The sequence below is a fragment of the Triticum aestivum genome, chromosome 1A (assembly GCF_018294505.1).
Source record: "Triticum aestivum cultivar Chinese Spring chromosome 1A, IWGSC CS RefSeq v2.1, whole genome shotgun sequence".
NCBI classification, from domain to species: Eukaryota; Viridiplantae; Streptophyta; class Magnoliopsida; order Poales; family Poaceae; genus Triticum; species Triticum aestivum.
In genome coordinates, this window is record NC_057794.1 from 240516870 (window position 1) to 240539660 (window position 22791).

Sequence of the window (22791 nt, forward strand, 5' to 3'; positions counted from 1 at the left end):
AGACTAGCCACAGTGGGAGTAACTTCAGCAGTAACATCGAGTTCACCTCAGCAAATTTGCTTATGTGGCAATGAGTTAATGAGGAGAGAGGTAGTAATAGTAACTTAGCTAGTTACTGTAACATCACATGTCCCAATGCAATATGAGTCTACAACCTAATAAATGAAGCTATGCATGTTACCACACTTATGTTACTACCTACTATGAAGATAGTAATATAGTCTAGAAATACGTGTATGTTACTAGTGTATGTTACTCTCCATTGTGGGTCTGCTTGGATGTTTGGTTGTCTTGATCGCACTTTTCAAAGGAGGAAAAAGACTTTCTCTATCTGGGAACAAGGCAAAAGAATGTGCTATAAAGTCAATAAAACTACTGCTACATGGTAAGAATTGTGTAGGAGACAGAATTGACACGAGATGCGGCTCAAGCCTGTATCCGTCGTCTCCTTCCTCGTTCTGCTCCTCTTCCACTTCTTCGCCGGCGGTGACGGGCACTTCATCTACAACGGCTTCGCTGGTGCGCGGCTCGACCTGGACGGCATGACCGTGGTCGAGCCTGACGGCAAGCTCGCGCTCACCAACATCACGTCCCAGCTCAAAGGCAGCGCCTTCCACCCGACGCCCCTCCGCTTCCACGAAACCAACGGCACCGTCGCACGGTCCTTCTCGACCACCTTCGTGTTCGCCATTGTCACCGACCTGGTCACGGTGGGCGGTAACGGCCTCGCCTTCTTCGTCGCGCCCACCAAAAACCTGTCCATGGCGTCGCCCAGCCAGTTCCTCGGCCTCTTCAACCCCCAGAACAACGGCAACGCGAGCAACCACGTCTTCGCCGTCGAGCTTGACACCATCCTCAACCCGGAGTTTCGGGACATCAGCAGCAACCACGTCGGCGTTGACGTGAACGGCCTGGCATCCGTCGTGGCCGAACCTGCAGGCTACTACGACGACGACACTGGCGATTTCAAGAACCTGACTCTCATCGCCGGCGATGCCATGCAAGTTTGGGTGGACTACGACGGCCGATCCACGGTGCTCAACGTGACCCTCGCGCCTGTGGAGGCTCCCAGGCCCATAAAGCCCCTCATCTCCGTCACCGTCGACCTCTCGCCGGTGCTGAACGGTACGGCGTACGTCGGCCTCTCGTCGTCGACGGGGCCGTTCCGCACGCGCCACTACGTGCTGGGCTGGAGCTTTGCGCTGGACGGGGCAGCGCCGCCGCTCGGCTACTCAAACCTCCCCAAGCCGCCCCGCATCGGCGACAGCAAGCGACGGTCCAAGGCGCGCGACGTCATCCTTCCGGTGGCCACTCCGATCCTCGCGCTCGCGGTGGTCGCCGGCGTCTCTCTGGTCGTGTGGCGGCAATTGAGGTACGCGGAGCTGAGGGAGGAGTGGGAGGTGGAGTTCGGGCCGCACCGGTTGGCGTACAAGGATCTGTACCGCGCCACCGGCGGCTTCGACGGCAAGCACCTTCTCGGCGTGGGCGGGTTCGGGAGGGTGTACAAGGGCGTGCTCCCGGCGTCCAAGAAGGAGGTGGCCGTGAAGGTCGTCGTGTCGGACGACGACGCGAAGCTGGGATGAAGCAGTTCGTCGCCGAGGTTGTCAGCCTCGGCCGCCTCCGGCACCGCAACATCGTGCAGCTGCTCGGCTACTGCCGGCGCAGAGGCGAGCTCCTCCTGGTTTACGACTACATGCCCAACGGCAGTCTGGACAATTGGCTGTACGACCGGAAGCGACGTCGCTGGGCTGGGCGCAGAGGCTCAGCGTCATTAGAGGCGTCGCGTCCGGCTTGCTCTACCTCCACGGGGACTGGGAGAAGGTGGTGGTGCACCGGGACATCAAGGCGAGCAACGTGCTCCTGGACGGCGAGATGAAGGCGCGGCTCGGCGACTTCGGGCTGGCCAAGCTGTACGACCGAGGCACCGACCCGCAGACTACCAGCGTGGTGGGCACCATGGGTTACCTCGCGCCGGAGCTGGCGTGCACGCGGCGGGTCACGCCGGCCACGGACGTGTTTGCGTTCGGAGCGTTCGTGCTGGAGGTGGCCTGCGGCCGGCGACCCATCGAGCACGGCGCGGCCGACGAGAACCGGCTGGTGCTCGCGGACTGGGTGCTCGAGCGCTGGCACAACGGGGACGTCACGGACACGGCGGACCCGCGGCTCTGCGGCGCCTACGATGTCGAGGAGGCCGCGGTGGTGCTCAGGCTGGGCCTGGTGTGCTCCCACCCGGCGCCCGCCGCGAGGCCGTCGATGCGGCAGGTGGTGCAGTACCTTGACGGCGACGTGCCGATGCCCGAGCCGGCGCCGACGTATCGGAGCTTCACCGCGGTGGCCTTGATGCAGAACGCCGAGGGCAACGACTCCTACGTTGCCTCATACCCGTTGTCTTCGGCGACTAACGTCGGCGCATCCTCTCTTCTCTCCGGGAGGTGATGTTCGAAGGCCGATCCCTGCCTCTCTGGCAACAACAGGGAGTACGCTGCCAGGGATCACAACGTCTTCTGATCCTTTTTTTTTTGAGATGAACATCTGCTGATCCCTGCAACATTTTTTTTAGATAGCAAACCGCTCATACCAAGCGCACTGCACGGTTTCATCCAGCACGTCAATCGAACCGGCAGGCAGTACGTGAGATAGTTAGCATGATTGTTAACGGATTTTCGGTAGACAATTTGTGAGTCATGAAATGTTTTAGGGTTTTAAGTGACAGAAAAATGTCTTTGTTTATTGGGAAAAGGGCGGCGCATGGGCGATTCAATCTCCGGGGCATATCGTACATGATCTTCACCCGCCACCTCCACCATTAGGCCCGGATCCTTCCTCGCTTCCACTCGCCGTGCTTGGGGTGATCAAAGGGAGCCCTTGTGTCTCTAACCGCCATTGGAGCGCATGGGGTGAGTTAGGGTTCGTGTCCTAGGAGGCCGGCGGAGATGGAAAGCTCGGGCGAGAAAGGGGGAGGTGCAAGGTGTCAAATAGCAGTTGGAAAGAATGAATCTGTCGGAGAAGGAAAGCACGAAGCTTGTGATCGATTATGATCTAGAGGAAGGAGGAGTTGTGCCAGAGTGGATGTTGTTAGGGAGAGTTCTCTCCACCGTAGGGTTTTGCATGTTAACACTAGCGCGGAAGCCCTTCAAGTTGCATGGGGAAACCCAAAGGGGTTGATCTTCAGTTTTGTACATGAGAACACGTTCGTTGCAATTATGGATGGCAAGAGGGACCAAAAGATGGAATCTAGGAGGGTGGTCCTTGGATGGTTGGGAAACATGCAGTTGTGTTAGAAATCTTTGATAGTCGGTCTCGGCTGACGGACTGGAAGTTTGAGAAGCTGCAAGTTCGGGCAAGTGTTATCAATCTGCCCTTAAATCTTCGATATTTGCCATGGTTGAAGAAAATTTCAGTTATGCTAGAGGAGGTGATCAAGGTGGATGTTGATGCAAAGGGCTTTGCCTTTGGAGAATTGCTTAGGGCGAGGTTTGAATTAAGGTGAATGAACCATTGACGCGTTGGGTACAAATTGAACCGGTTCGGCGAAAGGAGGCCAACTTCTATGATACTCAGTACGAGAGCTTATCGTATTTTTCTTTCTCATGTGGTTTACTTGGACATGCAAATCTAATTGCCCTACACCTGCTGCTCGTGATGTGCTCATCCACCTGCCTTTCAGAGAGAACTTAGGTGGTCAAGGGTCAAGCTGTAGTTGGAGTATCGGTAATCAGAGGAACCAGACGGAGCCTTCCGGTAATCAGAGGTGTTGATGATGCAGAAGATGGAGACAAGGCTACGTCCCTATCAGTGTGAAAATCGACAGACCTCGGGATAGGGGGTCCCGAGTTGTGGATCTCGGACAGATGGTAACATGAACAAAGGGACGATGTTTACCCTAGGCCCTCTTGATGGAGGTAAAATCCTACTTCCTACTCTTGTTTATATCAATGGAGAAGTATCAAGTACATAGTTGATCTACCTCGAGATCGTCAGATGTGTTCTAACTCTAGGGCTAGGTGAATGATATTGCATTGAAGTCTCCTCTACGGGCTAAACCCCTTGGCTTATATAGACACCAGATAGGGTATCTAGGGTTACAAGATCGGTATCTTGGCATGGAGGCGGCGGGAGAAGTCTTGGAATATACGTTAAGCCTTCGGCAGGTGCAGTCTTGATTACGCCACGTCATGCAGCTCCCGGTGTCCATCTTGAGAAGAATGAGGGCCCATCGGCCCAACCCGAGGAGTATGGGTCGACTAGGTTAGTACCCCCCTAGTCCAGAACACCGTCAGTCCCTAATGAAACAAATGTCGCCAGAGATGCAGTATATAAATTTAATGCTCGTGGGGGTTAGCTGATCGTGGAAGCAATGGCAATAGAGGAATGGGCGGGAACAACAATTAGGTTTACAAACATGTTGATATGAACATTAAGCCATAGAAAACTCTCAGTTGATGTTGGTTGATCAGGAGTACTTGAATAAAAGAAGGGGAACAATAAGAGTGAATTGTCTAATGAAACAAAAGACAGTAGGTACTTGAAGAAGAAGCGAGCAACAAAAAAAAAAGAACTTTGACGGAGGCTAAGAAACAACCCTGCTAGGACCAATGAATTGTTTGTTTTGGAATTGTCATGAGCTTAGGAACCGGAAGACTGTTCGTGAGCTGGAAGCGCACACACTAGTTTTTGTGTGCGAGATAAAGATTTGAGGGGGAGAGTTGCGTATTTACGAGCCTAGTTGGGGTTCAATGGTTGTCTGCCCGTAAGCAGTATTGGCTTAAGTGGTGATCTAGTGTTTTGGACTAAAGGTTGTTGTTACTATTAATAATTATGACTATCCATTGCCAACTCCATCAAGACCGCCGGAATCGGCACCAAGGAAGAAGCGGGTGATCCAACCAACCCAACAAAAAGAGCCGCCAAGAAGGTTATAAGGGGGTTTCGGGGAAAGAAATGGGAGGAGAAGAAGAAGCGAGAAGTGGCAGCGGCCAAGATGATGGGGAGATTCGAGGACATCTTGGCGAAGGAGGAGGCATGTGTCGAACGCTCCATAGTGAAGGAGAAAAAGAAGGTCTAAAGGTTTAACATCTTGATGGCGACGAACAAGAAGAAGCTCAACCTCGAAGAGAAGAAGACCAACGCTTAAGAGAGGAGGGTTGAGCTCGTGGTCGCTTCAGGGGATACCAAGATGTTGACTATGAGGATAGACAAGTCGGATGACGATGTGGCGATGAACGTTCACGCCATCCGTGTCAAGATGTGGGAGTGTTTGGCGGCCGAGATGGAGACTCGGATAGTCGGGTTTTCGAAGATGGATGCCTTGTTTTTTCGTCTAGGGAATTAATCGGACTATTGCGAGCAGCTTTCCAACAAAAAAAAATGCATGGAATGACCTTAAGCTTCCATCCGCAAGAGAGATAAAGACCACTAGGGCAAAAATACTCTTTTTGCATGGATTGTCGGACAAATACTTTTGTGATCGGACACACTGAAAACTATGAGCATCCATCTCTTTTTTGTTGTGATCGGATGCTATAAACACCGCATTTTAACTTGCTCTGCTCTCATATTGTTACGCATTTGAAATAAAATTGACGGGGTTTAAGCGGATGTTGAGATTTGGTTTGATCGCCAATTCCTGCATCATGTCCGCGTAATGTTTAGGGTGTTTGGTTTGATGGCCAACTCCTACATTCTGTGGTACTGTTCCAGAGCAATTCACAACAAATAGTGTGTGGGTGTGTGTGTTTTAAGGGACGGACAGTGACACACCCGACCCAGCATAAAATCCACACCGGTTGTTATCAATGAACACGGAGTTGCCCGTGCCGCCGGCAGAGAAAAAGGCAGCGCCCAGGGGCCAGGGCACAAATCGTGCGCGATCAAACGTTGAATAAATCGACTGCGACTTCTACGACCAAATTTATTTTGCGGGAAGACTTGGATCATATTCAGACGATTGTCAAACAAGAAATCCAATACAGTGGCATACTGCACTGTTCGACTCGTGAGGGCCCAGGGGAGGAGGGACCGCGTCGCTTACTCACATCTGACCCACTTGCCAGCCAAGGGATCTCTCTGTTGATTATTTCCAGTCCAAAATTCAGGAGGAAAATCTTAAAGAAATTTAGTGCGAAATAGATGTGCATCAGCATCACGTTGCAGTCACGTACTCACACCCACTTGCCAACCAAGCCGCCATGGCGCGCAGGTCGCTCTCCTACTCCTATCATGGTGTCCATCCTTCTCTGCTACTCTCTTCGTCTGAAAATACTTGTCGAAAAAATAGATGTACTTCCTCTGTTTCTTTTTAATCTGCATATAAGACTTGGTCAAAGTCAAACTTTATTGAAAAAAACATCAACATCTATAATACTAAAGTTATATGGTATGACATTTAATTTCATGATGCATCTAACAATATTGATTTCATATTGTGAATCTTTATGTTTTTTCTATAAACTTAGTTAAAGTTGACAAAGTTTGATTTTGATCAAATCTTATATGCAGACTAAAAAGAAACAAAGAGAGTATCTAGATATATGTTAGTTCTAGATACATTCATTTTTATTCATTTCTGCGACAAGTAATTTCGGACGGAGGGAGTAGCTAGCCAGGTACAGTACAAATGGTAGGTTCCTTGCAGCCAACAGTAACCCAGGCTAAACTATACTTTATGCAACATCAAGTATTAAGTACACCGAATCCTTGTGTTGCTTGTGACTTGTGTACAAGTGCGGCGGTCAAAGTTGAGGTGACCAAGCGACAAGCGTGCAGCGCGAGGGCACCATGGTTCCTACTCGCAAGTTGTTGTTGCTGCTGCTCGCCCAGCTGCTTGTGGCAGTGGCCGGCGTCGAGTTCGCCTACGAGGGCTTCCCCGTCGCCGGGCTGGCGCTCGACGGCATAGCAAGCGTCACGTCGGACGGGCTGCTGCTGCTCACCAACGACACCGACTTGAACCTAGCCCACGCCTTCCACCCGGCCCCGCTCAGGTTCCACCGGACGTCCTCCTTCTCGACCACTTTCGTGTTCGCCATCGTGTCGGAGCTCGTCGATCTGAGCACGAGCGGGTTCGCGTTCCTCATCGCGCCGACCAGCAGGGACCTGTCTTCGGCGATGGCGGCGCAGTACCTCCGGACTGTTCAACGCCAGCGACAACGGCGACGCGCGGAACCGCGTCTTCGCCGTCGAGCTGGACAGCGTGCGCAACCCGGAGTTCGCGGACATGAACGACAACCACGTCGGCGTCGACGTCAACAGCCTCAACTCCTCCGCGGCTGCCATGGCGGGCTACTACGACGACGCCACCGGCGCGTTCCGGAAGCTGAGCCTGGCAAGCCGGGAGCCCATGCAGGTGTGGGTGGACTACGACGCTGCCGCGACGGAGATCACCGTGGCCTTGGCTCCGGCGCGGTCGCCCCGGCCCAAGAGGCCGCTCCTGACCGGAAGGATCGACCTCTCCACGGTCGTCGCCGACACGGCGTACGTCGGCTTCTCGTCGGGGTCCAGCATCGTGTTGTGCAAGCACTACGTGCTCGGCTGGAGCTTCAGCCTGGACGGCCCCGCTCCAGCGCTCGACCACGCAAAGCTGCCGACGCTGCCCCGCATTGGCCCCAACCCCCAGTCAAAGACGCTCGCCATCGCGCTGCCGATCGTCACCACGGCAGCCGTCCTCGCGGCGGCCGGCATGGGCCTCTTGTTGCTCCGCCGGCGGCTCAGGTACGCGGAGCTGCGCGAGGATTGGGAGGTGGAGTTCGGGCCGCACCGGTTCGCGTTCAAGGACCTGTACGACGCCACCGCCGGGTTCAAGGACAAGCGGCTGCTGGGCACCGGAGGGTTCGGGAGCGTGTACAGGGGCGTGCTCCCGGGGTCCCGTACCGAGGTCGCCGTGAAGAGGGTGTCACACGAGTCGAGGCAGGGGATGAGGGAGTTCATCGCGGAGGTGGTAAGCATCGGCCGGCTCCGGCACCGCAACCTCGTACAGCTGCGCGGAGCTGTTGCTGGTATACGATTACATGCCACATAGCAGCCTCGACAAACACCTGCACGGGCACGGCCATGCTCTGGAGTGGGCTCAGAGGCTCAGGATCATCAAAGGCGTCGCCTCCGGGCTGCTGTACATGCACGAGGACTGGGAGCAGGTCGTCATCCACCGGGACATCAAGGCGAGCAACGTGCTCCTGGACGGCGAGATGAACGGGCGGCTCGGCGACTTCGGCCTGGCGAGACTGTACGACCATGGCGCGGACCCGCAGACCACGCATGTGATGGGCACCATGGGGTGTGATGGGAACCATGGGGTACCTGGCGTCGGAGCTGGTGCGCACCGGCAAGGCGACGACCCTCTCCGACGTGTTCGCCTTCGGGGCGTTCCTCCTGGAGGTCGCCTGCGGCCGGAGGCCCATCGAGGAGGAAGAGGAGGAGGACGTCTACGGCGACGTCGACCGCTTCGTGCTGGCGGACTGGGTGCTGGGGCACTGGCGGAATGGCGCCATTGCCCGCGCGGTGGAAGCGGACAATGTGCTGCGGCTGGGGCTGACGTGCCTGCACCCGTCGCCCGCGGCACGCCCGAGCATGAAAATGGTGATGCAGTACCTCGACGGCAGCGCGCTGTTGCCGGAGCTTCCCCCGACGTACGTGACGGTCAACGTGCTTGCGGTCATGGAGACACACCAGGGCGTCCTTGGCACGTGGGCGGTCTGGCGGTCGGCGTCCAGCGTCGCCACCATGTCTGACATTGGCCTCTCCGGCCGATGACTGGGGCAAGCTGATCAACACGTTACTAGGAAGATTGATGAATGTATGTTTGGAATTTGGATCTGGACATATGAGATTTCTACAGTTTTAATTAACATATGAAGTATAGGATTTCTTGGAATGCTATATAGGGGTTAAAAGAAGAATCACGAGTTCACACTCAGGATGTGAACTTTGTCAAGATTGCAGTTCGGATTTCTTACACGAGAGCAGTCTGAAATCTCAACTTGGACCTTCCAGCTTTCACACTTTTCGGAGCATCGTTCTGTACATTGGAGCTCCACGAGCCAGGACATGGCGCTCCCAATCGGACACCACGCCAAACGGGTTCTCCATCCGGCCATCGCTGTCCACCACGAGCTGGCCCTTGCCGTGCGAGATGAACTGCTCTTTCATTCCAAGCAGGACAGACTCCACGTCCGACTGTAAATAGATCTGCAACACCAAAGTGCAAATTTATGCTTCATCTTTTTCTTCCCCAAGCTACAACGAAATGTTCTCCCTCTGACTGAGCTTGATGCTATAATCACCCTAACACATGTGCATGCGAGATGCTATTGAGGTGTTTAATACTGTCCTGCTAGATTGGTTACTATCCTATGTTGGTCATCATACTGTGTTCTACTACCTCCGTTTCTAGTAAAATATAAGACGTTTTGGCAGTTTAGGAACGGACGGAGTAGTTCCGAATAACTAGATTTGTTGCTTCCGTGCTTCCGCAGACACGTAACCATGCTCAACATCTGAAATGGGCAAGTGGGGACCACAGAGTATACCTTTCCATTGACCTGAAGAAGATCGGAAACAGCTTCAACAAGCATCCTTCGTACCATTCTCCACCTATTTTGCTCTTTGTTGAAGTCAGGATTTGGGCACTGCAAAAGGAGACCACAGCTTAACCAAGGCAGGTTATCCACTAGGTAGTGTAGCATCCATTGAGATATACACAAAAAAGCAGTATGACGAGATGCTAAAGAGTTAACAATACCTGTATTGAGACAAGTGTCAACAGTCCAGGATAACTTGAAACTATCGAGCGAAATGTGGAGGTTGCATTTGTCGATAGAAAGTATCTGCCAAAAGTAAGCGATGGCATCAGTAATGATGAAATAGGAGTCACAAAATGAAAAAGAAAAACGAGCTACACGAATAAAAGTAAAATTCATAAAATGCTTGGAATAGTTAAAACAGTTATTAGAAGAACTTCCATGTAAGGACTACTAAATGACAAGCAAAAGCATACCCTTGTAGATTACTAAGCGTGACATCTGAACTTGAATACTCAATACAGCAACAATTTTCCCTAAAATGTACTCCCTCTATAAAGAAATATAAGAGTGTTTAGATTACTAAAGTATCTAAACACTCTTATATTTCTTTACAGAGGGAGTAGCTCTCACGACATTTTTAACATGGATTATGTAATCCACCATCTGTTACGAAATCTGGATCTTTGTTGTGGCATACAACAAAGCAAGACATCTCGTACGCAAAAATCTAGCTCCGAGAGATTTCTGAAACATTGTTTAAGGTTAAGCCGATTTCACTGTCATCTCATCATATAAAAAGGTCCAATGGGTCAATAATTCCCTAATAATAGATAACTGCTCTGGTTCCCAATCAGATTATGACACTTGGAAAATTTCACCATCCTACATGAATTGACGAGTTCAAGTCCAATCTACATGCATTGACAAGTTTAGTCAAACTAGTTGTCCAGAATAATAACCACATTAGAAAAAGAATGCTTCAAGTCAAGGTGGACAGAGTCACAGAAACAAGGTTACTTTGTTCTTTGTTGGAGTAATTTTATGAGCAAACTAGTTGTTGGAACTGACATCACTGGCATGAACAGAAAGGGCGAGGGAAAGGAAATAAATAAGTAATAGTTCTACTAATTAAAGTAGATGTACAGGATGCTTACAAGTTTCTTTTCCCAGCTGATGCTACATCCTGAAGGCACCTTACAACAAGCTACAGCTAAAACAAGTTACAAAAAGGTTGAAGCACTAAATTCAATACAGGATACAGTCAGTTTTTACCTTTTCATTCATCTCAAGCCCAAGAAAATTCGAGCCTTCCCAGTTTCTAGCCATTTGGAATAGAAACAAACCATTTCCTGCACCAAGAAATATACATACTTGAGAAGGGTGCAAGAATCAGAGATGCAAGGCCTCAGAATTTGAGAAAATAGAAAAACTATGAAGAAATTAAGAAATGTTCTTTATCTTGGTAATTTACGCTAGCATACATTTGCGAACATACACTTTGACAAAACACACAGCAAACTAATAACAATTGAATTGCATGAACTATTTTTTGTGATGACTACAGAAGAGAAACTGGCATTCAAGTCTACTGAAGAAAGCCCTATATGCACAAGAAAGAGCAATAGCCGTATGTGACCTGTAAAGCTTGAAATACTTCAATGTACTAGACACTTTCACAAATGGAACCAGTAAGAGCGGCCACATTAAGGTTTTCTATCACAAAGCTGTTTTAATGTTAGCAGCTATAAACTAGTGTGACAAACCACAACTATAGATTTGAGATTGGTCGTCTCCATCTGTGTTCATCATGCAACGTAAAATGATTTGAGATTGAATATTCTAGGAGGGAGGCCTACCACTTCCTATATCAACAAACAATGGTTGTTTGGTGTCAGAGAAGACGTCATCCCATGGAATCTGATAGGGATAGCTCTGCAAAAAGAGGAAAAAATAATGAAAAAAAGAATCCGGGGCCACTAGAGAAAGGGAACTTTACAGTGTTCGGTTTAAAAACTATTCTGTCGATAGTAGTTAAGAAATGTTGACCTTCATTTGACTGAAGCATTCAATAAGAAAAATGGTAGAAATTGCATGCAAACTTAGGTGCATGTCATCAAATGCAACAAAAATCGAATAGAAGAGAATGCCTGTGGCTGTGACAGACAGGTCTGATGCATATAGGAACAGAATACATCAATGGGCGATGATTATTTCTGCTACCAAATATATTTATGAACACATTTGTTAAAATTGTTGCAACAACGAGCTGGTTAAATGGTGCTAAGAAGCAATAAGCATGTAATACTACATAGTAAGGTCCATGTTACAAGCAAGGTTTTTGAGTCGATGAGTCGGCGAGTCGCTCAGGGGGGGCGACTCTAGACTAGTCGTGACTAGTCTAGACTCATGGTCGACGAGTCGACATGCGATGAGTCGACGTGAGTTAAGTAGTCAGGAGCAGACCAGCGGCAACCAAGGGAGGAGCCGCAGCAGCCAGCGATGGGAAGAGCAGACCTGTAGTAGCAGTAACCAAGGGATGAGCAGCAGGCAGCAGCACCAGGGGAGAAGGGGACGAGCAGCAAGCCAGGGGCGGCGGCTGCTGCAGAAGAGGGCTGGGTCGGGGAGGGGGGTGGAGCTGTTCGATCTAGGTTTCCAGACGCTCCAATCTTCCTTCAATATTGGCCCAGAAGCAATATTGGCCCAATAAGGCCCAATGAAACCCTAGCCTGCCTAGCTCAATCTGAACCATCTATATTCTCTAATCTTCACCGTCCATCCACTCTCTTCTTTCTCTCTCTCACCTGCTCCCCTTCCAGCCTCCAGGAACGAATCGACAGCCGCAATGGCCTTGCTGCAGCTCCTCTTCCATGGCTTCTCTGCCTCCGCCCCTTCCTCTCCGCCTCCCCCATCCTTCCCTGCTCCGTTTTCTCCGCTCAGCTCCTCTTCCATCACAGATTGATCGAGTCGTTCGACTCAAAGACCGCGACTAGTCGAGACTAGTCGGGACTAGTCGATCGAGTCGCTCGACTCATCCAATGATTCGAGTCGACAGGTTGAGTCAACCTTCATGTAACGACTCGTCGACTAGTCGCGACTAGTCGTTCGACTCGAAATCCATGGTTACAAGTCCTTGAGCTGCTAAAATTTCTCAAGCGGAAAACCCCAGTTAATTATTTTCCCCAAAGATCTCTATTTCTTACGTGGAATATTCATCATTTCTTATACAACTATATGTTGTTCAAGTTTTTCTTAAAGGAGTAAAGAGGATTTTGATTTTCAATCCCTTTCTATAATGTACTACTCCATCCATCCCAAAATAAGTGTCGTGGCTTTAGTTCACGTAAAGAGTAAAGCGGTCTAGAAGTTTGAGTCATAGCATTACATAACAGAAAAACGACCATGTCAACTGTCAAACATTGGAATGTGCTCTTGAATAATTTCGAAACAGGGAACTCTCTCCATTTTCTCATAAATGTAACTTGAAGATACTGTTATATTTACAACGTTAAATCCCAAGAACCACTTGAAAATGAGGCTTAATTGTATAGGTATGCACATATATGTCGGCATGCTGGGGGCATCAGGGTATCAGGCTACACTTTTTGTCTTAGAATGTTGAGGACTTGTGGCAAGATTTGTGTCATGCATGATGCATTGATTGTATAGGTACACACATATGTGCTTGCACTGAGGATCATTCTACAATTTTTCATCTTGATAAAATTTTGAATGCACCAGCAGACTCGCTAACAGAAATAGTAATTCTAGAGCATGACTTACTTTATCCAATGCTGCAATACCAGGCAATATTCTTCCTTTGAGAAATTCCCATACAATAGATTCATTTTCAAATGCTGTATATTGTGATGAAGAATCTGATATTGCTTTTACTGCCTTGCATACTGCACCCCCTACTAAAATAATGTCACAGCTATTATGACTTGCTTTGTTCAGTATCTGGCCCAACTGTGTTGCCCCGACAGAAAATTCTTCTGTCAAGTCAAAGCTTGTAGGACCGATCCATAGGATCTTCTGTGAGAAATAATTAAATTAATGTGAGAACTTGATGGGATAAGAGGATTTTCCTAAGAATTAACGCATAAGTTGATAACTGAAAAAAGGGAACTCCAATCATATGTCATATCGGAGGCCTGTACTGTTAACCCCTCTTTCTATTCAATGAAATGAAACGCAAAGTCTTTGCGTTTTCTCGGAAAAAAAATCATACGTCATATTTGATACTATACCAAGTAAACGTGAAAACATAAATCATCACTTATCAATCATAAGCTCTCAAGTTGCTCAGCATGTATTGTTGTCTGTAATGCGTTATTCTTGTGACCTGTCAGATTTTCAAAGCAACTTTGTGGAGTTGTGGGGTATGTTTTGCCGGTTGATTCTTGTCAAGATGGTGGTAATGGGAGCCAATCACCTGCTATTTTGTGATCGTCATGCACAAACGCGTCCAACAAAGTGGGGACCCACCCAAGCCAGCAGAAAACAGTGAAGGATGAGACTAAAACTAGGCCTTAAGAACAAAATTTATGTGCTATTCTTGGGGCTAGCCCACCCTGGCCCGACCAACAATCTCGCTAAAGCTTGCCACTGGGGGAGGGGGATGGCAGGTAAGTTTTTTGTTGTTGCAATTTTCCAAGCTAAAAAATAGTGCGCATTCCTAATAACAGAAACATGAAATACTGCAAGACATGCTACAAAACTGTGAGATGTTAAAAAAATATTTCTATGCACTACACAGAGCCTCATCACATTCATACCAAGGTCATTTCTAACCTTGTAAGATGACAATAAAGAAGAAATTCTCTCCAATGTCGATGGCCCTATATCAACTGGTGTCCAGCCCAAAGAAATTAAGCCTGGAAGATACATGGACATCAGAAAGTTATATTATTATTTCAACTATCTACTGGTATGTCACTTAAATGACCGAAGTCATCCTTTCAGGCAATTTTGAGAAATAACTACAGCGCAGAAAAAATGCTACCTAGAATTTACCAAATAATATATACCCAAGCAATAATAGACGAGGGAACCATGAACATGCATCATCATCTATCAAATCAGGTGAAGTGTCAACTGTGTAACTTTACACGTTTGCAAATGCAGGGTAATTTCAGCGGCTGATTTGTTTTTTGACCAGAAAACTGTAGGTGAGGCCCTGACAGTAAATTTTATTAATAAAGACAACTTTTTAGATAAAGCGTGCATTTATTAACTTAAAATGTAGCACCAAGCGGATATAAAACATGATGAGCAACACCCGGCCTTTGCATAACTAAGATGCACACAGCCAAACATCAGCAATCTGACAAAAGGAAATAAAAGAACGACATATCAGCAACAATAGTCATATTGGACTGACACTATGCCTATGTCGAACGAGGAGGTGAACCGATCCTGAGAAGTATTTACAGAAGAAAAGAAGGGGGAGTAAGCAATGGAATTTAGCCAAGAGAGAAAAGGACCAGCCAGGAACTAATGCTAGAGTTGGCGTTCTAAAAAAATCTCATTCCTTTACTTCCAAAATGCACCAGGCAGCCATAATGAAGACATCCATGAAGAAAGGCTTGGCAAAAGCAGTTCTTGCAGAAGTGAGGACTGCAGTCATATCACAGCTGATGCTAGGGAGAATACCAATTCTAGGCTAACAGTTTGTACTGAAAGGGCAGGTTAAGAAGAGGTAATCTCGAGTTTCAAGAGGCCCATTTGCACAGAGGACACAACAGTAGCCTTCGTCCATGTAAATAACTTTCTAAGAAAAATATCCCTTCATTCCCTTGTGTTAAGTTGTCGTTGAAAATAAGCTAAGCAAGTAAGATGCATTTTGTCGGAGTAAGGCAAGTAAGCTGAGCAACTGATATCAGTAAAAATCATTCACGTTATTTCAATTCCGTGAATTATATGGGCATAGTCCTGTGGGTAGCAGCCATGCAGCAAGCCAGTAGCAGCTTTGGCAACACTGGGGGGGGGGGGGGTAATCTCATCCATTAGTGTAGTATTTGCTAGACTTATACTCTGACAGTAAGTTGCTCAAAAAAAGAATTAGAGCCGTATTGCAAACAGGATGTTAATTCTAAAGAATGATTAGTGTTGCCATTGCCAATGAATATGGCACGAGTAATAGGAACCACATGAACAAAAATACATAAATAAACAAGGAAATAAAGCCCAGTCATACTCACCAGACAACAGTTCAGCTGAGTCAAATATTTCCAGTTGTTCATTATTGTTGCTGTTCAAACACCACAGGTCTGTTGGATAATAAATAGGAATGTTCCTATTATGAGCTATTTCAATAAGTTGTAACACTTCCTTGGTAGCATTTTTTTCTATCAAACAGGAGGACACTGGAATTCCAAGGCCATTCATTATTTGAAATGATAATTTTCCAACAAAAAACAACCCATCGCATTGAGAGGCTAACAGATGCAGTGCAGGTGCCTTTCTCAAGAAGTTACTGCCTCCAATCTGCAATAAACAGAAAAATATCAACAAGAAATCAACATGGCTAAATAAAATAAAGATCCTCATTAAATAGTTCCTAGTAGAAAGTACTAATCCTGCTTGCAGATAGTTAACGGAATACACTTGCTAGGAACAAGGATCATTTCTGCATGATTACCAATTGTGATTAATTATTAAACACCATGAGTGCAATATTCTCGACCACCAATTGAAGTGACCATGTTAGAAAACCCTCTAAACTTGCCTGTTATCTACCATGAACATAACAGGACAATACATAGAGGAAATAGTCCTTCCGTAAAACTCGAGAAATAGGGAAAGCAACTATTAGCTTGCGCCATCCAGATTTTGACATAGCACCAAGCTTTTTGCTCCATTATGGCATAAAACAAGATCAGAAGTGCAGCTCTAATCATCCGCTGTTGGATAGGCAAGCTAAGCTACATGTTTATACATACGGATGCTGGCCAAGATAATTCCAACCTCCCAGTCTGATCATTATAAAGAATAGTAAAAACAGAAATGGTTGGTGTGGTGTGTGTGTTTAACAAGTCATGGCATCAAAGAATGATTAGCTTTGCTATTCAATGTGGATGATAAGATTCAACATTTTTTTCTCGAACACACATCAAAATGCATGTCGCTTTGTAGAATCAACATATATTCATTATATAGATGTACCCTTTTTCTGACAGAACCAAAACTAAACCGCATATTTACTTGACAATAAAAACAAAGGACAAATCGAGACTGAACACGTTAATTGCTAGAGCAAGAAATTGAACAATATCCAACATTTGTAATGACTTTGCTCTTTGGACCAACCGGTTCCATGTACCGGTAGATAAGGTTTCAGCCACATCCTGGCTGACATACCTCTCCTCACGGCTTGCCGTAACCCTGTAAACCCTCTCCTCGGCTTTCGCTGAGCTTTGAGTAATATAATTCAGGTGGGGATCCTCTCCCCCCCGGTGATTCCTCAAAAAAAAATAAAAAATTGCTAGAGCTAATGCTAGTAAACAGGAATTGAACAAGTCCAACCTTGTAAATAGTTTCTGTAGGTATGTATAAACTATGAACTGAAAATTAAATAAGGACCAGTGATTACTATTGCAATGTATGGGCGCCTTGTGGTGTCATTGATCTTTAGCAATTGCATAAGCTCCTCCTCAAAATGGAAACCAGCAAGAGATGCGTAGCAGAAACGAGTGATGCCAACCGTTGATGCGCGAATCTTATGAGATAATGAGAAAGAATCATTGACAAAGATTGCTGCACCTGAAGCTAGCTTCTGAGAAAAATCATTGCAGTTTGCATTTTCTCCCCTGAAGTTCAAAAGATTTTCAAACAAGATAATATCATTCTGCACCCGTTCTTCCTTCTTACATGATGTTAAACAAGGTGCACCATTCACTGGGATGACCTTTACTTGAAGAAGCGATGACATGTAGTCTGACGATCAGCATTTATGACAGATTATTTTCAGTTATCAAGAATGAACAAAAGAAGCTATTCTGGATAAGTTAGCTGCATTTAAAATATGTGATTCAGAATGCATGACAAAATTAAGCCAGTATAGTGTCATAAACAGTATGAGAAAAGATACAAGGGAGAAATGCAGTTGTCCAGACATTTAGTGCATGGGTGCTAAATAGCATTATTACTCGGTTTCTCCAATAGTACAGATACTTTTGGTTTACAAATAAAATAATATTTACAGGTTTGGGTTCAAACATGTAATCTTTGTCAGATGCCTTGGCTTACTGACGTTAGAATCAATCTGTTGCAAACTGAACAGCTGTTTTTGGGTCCAAGAGTGCATCCATATCTAAAAACTTATCAGTATAAAGTTTGGCATAAGCGTATTAGAATATGAATTTCAAATAACCTGCAAAAGATTCGGTTGACTTGAGCACTGGATTAACAGATTGGAGGACTGGATCCCAACTGGTAACTAGAAGAACTTTCCCTCCTGCTTTGTACAGGTATTTGATAGTTGACAGTGTCTTTTTCAGTGAGCAACTAAATAGTCCTAGAGGATCTAAAAGAATTACAGAATCAAGTCGCACCAGGACCACCTCTCCATAAAGTTTTTCAATTGGGAAATTCCTAAGAGTTTGCACGTGCAGGTAAGAAGTTGACCTATCAACACAAGAATATTTGTCCTGAAATAGATTATAAAAGAAAATGTTAGTAGTCCATACTATCAGTGGGTTAACATGTTATGCCTGACACTTATGAGAAGATTCAGAAAATAAACACTGCTTGAGAGGACTACATCATAGAGAAGAAACACTGTTTGTTTTTGTCCTTCGATTCAGAATGGTTCGTTCATACATAGCATTCAACATGACATAAAACATAGGACATACAAATGCAACACTTCACATTATTTTTTGCTAATGATATCAACTAAAATCAAACACCACAGTGACTGATATTCAACTATATTTAGCATCTAGTGCATTCTGGAGTACCTCCTTCTGAAGATGAGCTACATTTCTAGTAGAACGTGGCACCTGACAGCATTGTACTCTACATAACGGTCTTTGAATCCCTACAATAAGAAATTTAAGATTCAGCACAAATGACCTGAAACTGGAGCAGGGTATTGCCCCACAAATCCTTGAGGGGTCGAGGGCTAATCACAGAGAAAAACACGAGATAATGCAACGCATGATGGGACATCGGGCTCACCAGAGATGCAACAGCTATGTCCAGCACACTCGAAGGATCCACGAAATGGCGGCCATGATTCTCGCCAGCGAGATGTTGCTGAGCTCAACTGAACGCCACAAACCTGCATGAAGCCTCTCTTCTGAAATCTCGACTACTTGGTGCGCCGATGCTGAAATTTGAGCCCTAAATCAACAGAGATCGAAATGTAAGTATCAAGGTGGAAGCGAGAGCACAAGCTGAGACGCAGTGCCGCGGAATCTCGGAAGGGGCCATGGGCATCGGTTCAGTTGCAGAGGTGCAAATTGCAGGGGCAGGCATGTGCTGCTACAGCTAGCCGTGAATTTCTGCGTCGCGGTGATGCGAATGCTCGATCAGAGCATCAGATTCGAGTGAGCGAGAGGGAGGATTACCAGGCTTGCGTGCCGGTGCCGCCGACGGGGACCCCGACCCCGACGCTCCCTCCGCCGCTTTCGTCTCTCCGCGACGAGGAAGATGAAAGGGGGGAGGGGAAGGAGAAGCTTCTCGCTGGTGGATTGGTACCCGGCGACGAGGAGGAGGAGCCCGTGCCGCTTCTCGCGCTGCAGTTAGAGGGCAACAGGGGAGGGGAAGGCGCGCTGTGTGCCGTTGGGGTCCGGAACCGCGGAAGTGGAATGACGACGGGATAAGAGCATCTACAACCGGAAACCGGAAGGCTAAGGCGTCACTCCACGCTCGATCTCTTGCTCCTTGGTGATGAAGTTCTCTAACTTGCAGCTTCGGTGTGTGTTGATGGAGTAAAGATAAATGCGTTCGTAGACGTCTGCTGAGCTGGAGGGGTAAAAACTGAAGGTGCTGAGGGTGCAACTGATGGGGCAGTAGCTGCAGTAGACACTGTAGCTCTGGTCTATTACTAAGCAGTATAACGTAGTGAGTTAGGAGCCTCCATAGCGTTTTAAGTCTATGAGCCATCGGATCACTCTAATGTACGATTTAAATCAGCTCAGTCAACTTTAGGTCATCACACATTCACGCACCGTTTCGTAGGCCGCTACTCCACAGAATGAGCTTCGGATTCTGTCTGTAATTGGGCTGTCAAAGGTCCGGGTCCAGGCGAACGTGCATGTTTACAGGCCCGAGTTTTCTTTTGGCAGGTCTATTCCTTCGAAACTACTTCTCTATTCCTTCGTCTGTGATGCGCCGCCGCCGTCCTCCGTCCCGTCGACGAGCTTCTGCTCCGGGCCTGCCTCCCCGTTGATGACCTTTACATGCCATGTACTGTCCTCGGCAGGCCCCTTCTTTCATGTTTTTAATGTCGTGTCCTGAAGCATTCCTTCGTGGCAGCTGCGACTGTCGCCCGTCCGTCGGCGTCCATCGTCGGTTGTCCTCCTCCTGCATCCGCCTCCATCCCCTTTCCTTTTTTCTGGGTTCCTCATGTTGCGTGTCCGTGTCATCCTTTTCTTCTTCCCATCTGACCTTCACCTTGGATCTTCTTATTTCAGGAATTCTCGAGCTCAACGGTGTGAATTGCTCTGCTGGGTTTGGATTTGGCGTGAGGGCCACATAATGCTGCATCTTCTCGATTCCCCATGTATGACGCCCCACCCATTTTTCCTTTGTTTATTATGCTTTATTCTCTTAGTTTATAGCAAGAGGATCAGGGGCAAGCCTTGATGCATCTTCGGTGATGGACGATGATTGATCTATTTTGGCTAGAGGAGAATTTACTGTGATTTAGATGTAAATGAGGTTCTGATCTGTATTTTTTTGTGGGAAACATCATGGGAGTTTTATTAATAATTTGCAAGATTTCAGTATGCTAACACAAGATTTAGAAATAAAATTAGGAGAATGGTCAACTATATGAAAAAACAATTAAACCAATGTCTCTCATAATCCTTCGTTGAATTGTAATGTTTTCATGTATGTAAGAACCTTTTTTCAGCAAGCTGGAAGAACTTTGGAAAATATGTTGACACATTTTCTTATTTTTTCACTCAAAATTTGCGCTACCCAGTGTGGTAAATTTAGGAACTACTCCTACTTTACAGAAGTTCTATTAGCAGTGTTGGGTAACATGGATTGATAGGTTCTGGTGCCCAAGAATTCACATGCAACCACTTCATAGTGCATTGTTTAGAAGCTAAATTTAGCCAGTCAGAGACATCAATTAAGCTTTGAACGGTAAGTACAAAATTCAAGAATGAAGGCAAAAAATAATAGCCGCATTGCAATGGTAATACTCGGAGTTCTGGTTTTACCTTTGTTTACTGGGGGGAGGGGGTTAGCTTTCATTATATTATGCTGGAGATGGCTTGTTTTCCTTTGTACTTTTGTAGATAAAACAACCCTTTTGATGTTGGACAATCACCAGAATGGGGAGCTCAATGTAGGGCAAGGTATATTTAAAAAAATATACAAGATTAGTCCAAAGAATCATTTTTTGCAAGTAACCCATTTATATTATTATTATATTTTTATCCGAGGTAAACCAAGGACAATTTGTTCACGAAGATCCATGTCGGAAAAACCATTTGTACCCCGTCAAAAGATGATAGAAGTATAGAATTTTACACGAGATTGAAATAATGTTTTCATCAGTGATTACACGAAATATAAAGTAGTGTTTTCATCGGTGAAACCAACTTATTAATAAAAGTGTCGGTAGTATCTAAAAATGAGCGGGCGCGGCAACGCGGGCCATCATGTTCTAGTAGGACTGGTACTGTAGCTGACCTGGTCATCTTGTGGAACTGGTCGGGGGTGTAGGACCATCATCACCATCACTATGAGTGCTCATTCTGGCCTCGTCTACATCCTTCTTCAGCTTATCAATAGTCGTCTGAATCAGGCATAGAACTTAGTTCCATGATCCTCTCTAGGCTCTCTTGATTCTTCACAAGGTTGGCCAAACTTCGCTCGATCATCTGAGATGCTTGAAGAAAACAAGTCATTTGATTTGCCTTGGTCTTGTGTAGTCCTGGCCATGGGAAGCCCGGCCCAAAAAAGCCCGACCCGGCTCGGCCCGACGTTGCTTCTGGGTCGGGCCCGGGCCTGTTGTTTTTGCGTTTTTCTGAAGGGGCCAAGCCCGAGGCCCGACAGGCTTTTACGCGTTCGGGCCGGGCTTGGGCCCAGGCCTAGGTTTTTTGCCCCGGGCTTGGCTAGGCCCGGCCCGGCTCGAGGTTTGGCTAGGTATAGTCTTGAGAAATGGAGCAGATGAAGAGCTAGTCTCAGCATGTGCATGTGTTGCAGCAGAGGCAGGATGAACAGTGGCGGAGCCAACGTGGTACCATTGGGTTCAGAACTTCAGATGAACCCAATAAAATTTGCTACCTACGTGCATGTTATGTACGACGTATTAGGCCTAACCCCAATAAAAAATCAAGCTGACCCCATCAAAGCTGCTATCGCCACATAAAGGCCTAAAAGCCCACTATCAGGCATCTTCGTTACTAGATCTAGTTAGGGTTTCGTTCCTCTCGCCGCCTCGAGCGTCATTGTGATCTACCTTCCCTCTTGCCGGGGGTTTCGAGCTTTGCGCCTGGGATCGAGGCAGCCCTGTCGCTGTCAAGGCCCGGTGCTGGTTTCTCACCATCGGGGGCTAGGGTTTTTGTGGTTTCGATCAGATCGTCCGCCTCGACCGCCTGTTCAAGATGGCGGACCGGGGGAGTTCGTCGACAGCCGATCGCAAAGGAAAAGGCAACCTGGAGGAGATGATGAAGGAGTTGGCCCTCAAGGAAGATGACCTTGATGATGTAATCTTTGAGGATGATGATGCACATGCAGAGGAGTTGCTTCGCTGGATGATTTTAGCCCGAGTTCATATGGACAAGGACTTTAGTTCCTACTGGTTCTTCCGCAACATGAAAACAGCATGGGATCTAGCAAGGCCAGTAAAGATCAAAACCTTGGAGGAGAACCTTTTCCAGATGCAATTTGACTGCTTGGGAGATTGGGAGCGTGTGACCCAGGGCGGACCATGGCACTTCAGGGGAAACCCAGTACTAATTGCCCCGTATGATGGTTACACAAAACCCTCTTCTATTGAGCTTTTCACCTTCGAGATTTGGGCAAGGATCATCGAGCTTCCAATCGCTTTCCATGGAAAGGTCAAGGCGCTTGCATCAGAGATTGGGGT

General features: G+C 47.1%; 1 protein-coding gene and 2 pseudogenes across 5 annotated transcripts; 2 read left to right on the top strand and 1 right to left on the bottom strand.

Annotated features, from left to right (window-relative positions):
• Positions 1-157: 157 nt before the first annotated feature.
• LOC123113669 (L-type lectin-domain containing receptor kinase SIT2-like) lies at positions 158-2715 on the top strand (annotated as a pseudogene).
• A 3182-nt stretch (positions 2716-5897) lies between these two features.
• Positions 5898-19447, bottom strand: LOC123044210 (phosphoglycerate kinase). Of its 5 annotated transcripts, none has more exons than XM_044466895.1 (15): positions 19088-19445; positions 18696-18860; positions 18476-18555; positions 17887-18163; positions 17107-17450; positions 15716-16001; positions 14307-14389; positions 13296-13547; positions 11372-11447; positions 10788-10864; positions 10670-10719; positions 9734-9818; positions 9522-9620; positions 8949-9180; positions 5898-6303 (listed from the first exon to the last, which is right to left on the bottom strand). In XM_044466895.1, exons 2-14 carry the CDS (start codon positions 18802-18804, stop codon positions 8989-8991), a joined length of 2010 nt encoding a protein of 669 aa, XP_044322830.1. In that variant the 5' UTR covers positions 18805-18860; positions 19088-19445; the 3' UTR covers positions 5898-6303; positions 8949-8988. The 5 variants fall into 5 exon arrangements, with proteins under 5 accessions (XP_044322830.1, XP_044322846.1, XP_044322838.1 ...); XM_044466911.1 differs by having other exon boundaries at positions 5898-6331; XM_044466903.1 differs by lacking the exon at positions 5898-6303 and adding an exon at positions 8615-8755.
• Positions 6731-8777, top strand: LOC123044239 (L-type lectin-domain containing receptor kinase SIT2-like; annotated as a pseudogene).
• Positions 19448-22791: the final 3344 nt, after the last annotated feature.

Excerpts from the sequence above, each read along its gene's own strand:
- LOC123044210 (XM_044466895.1), bottom strand. The coding sequence starts at position 18,804 with ATGCAGGTTTGTGGCGTTCAGTTGAGCTCAGCAACATCTCGCTGGCGA. Across the intron at positions 18,164-18,475 it reads TAGCTCATCTTCAGAAGGAG|GACAAATATTCTTGTGTTGA; the intron begins GTACTCCAGAAT and ends AATCTATTTCAG. Across the intron at positions 10,720-10,787 it reads GGCTTGAGATGAATGAAAAG|CTTGTTGTAAGGTGCCTTCA; the intron begins GTAAAAACTGAC and ends TTTTAGCTGTAG.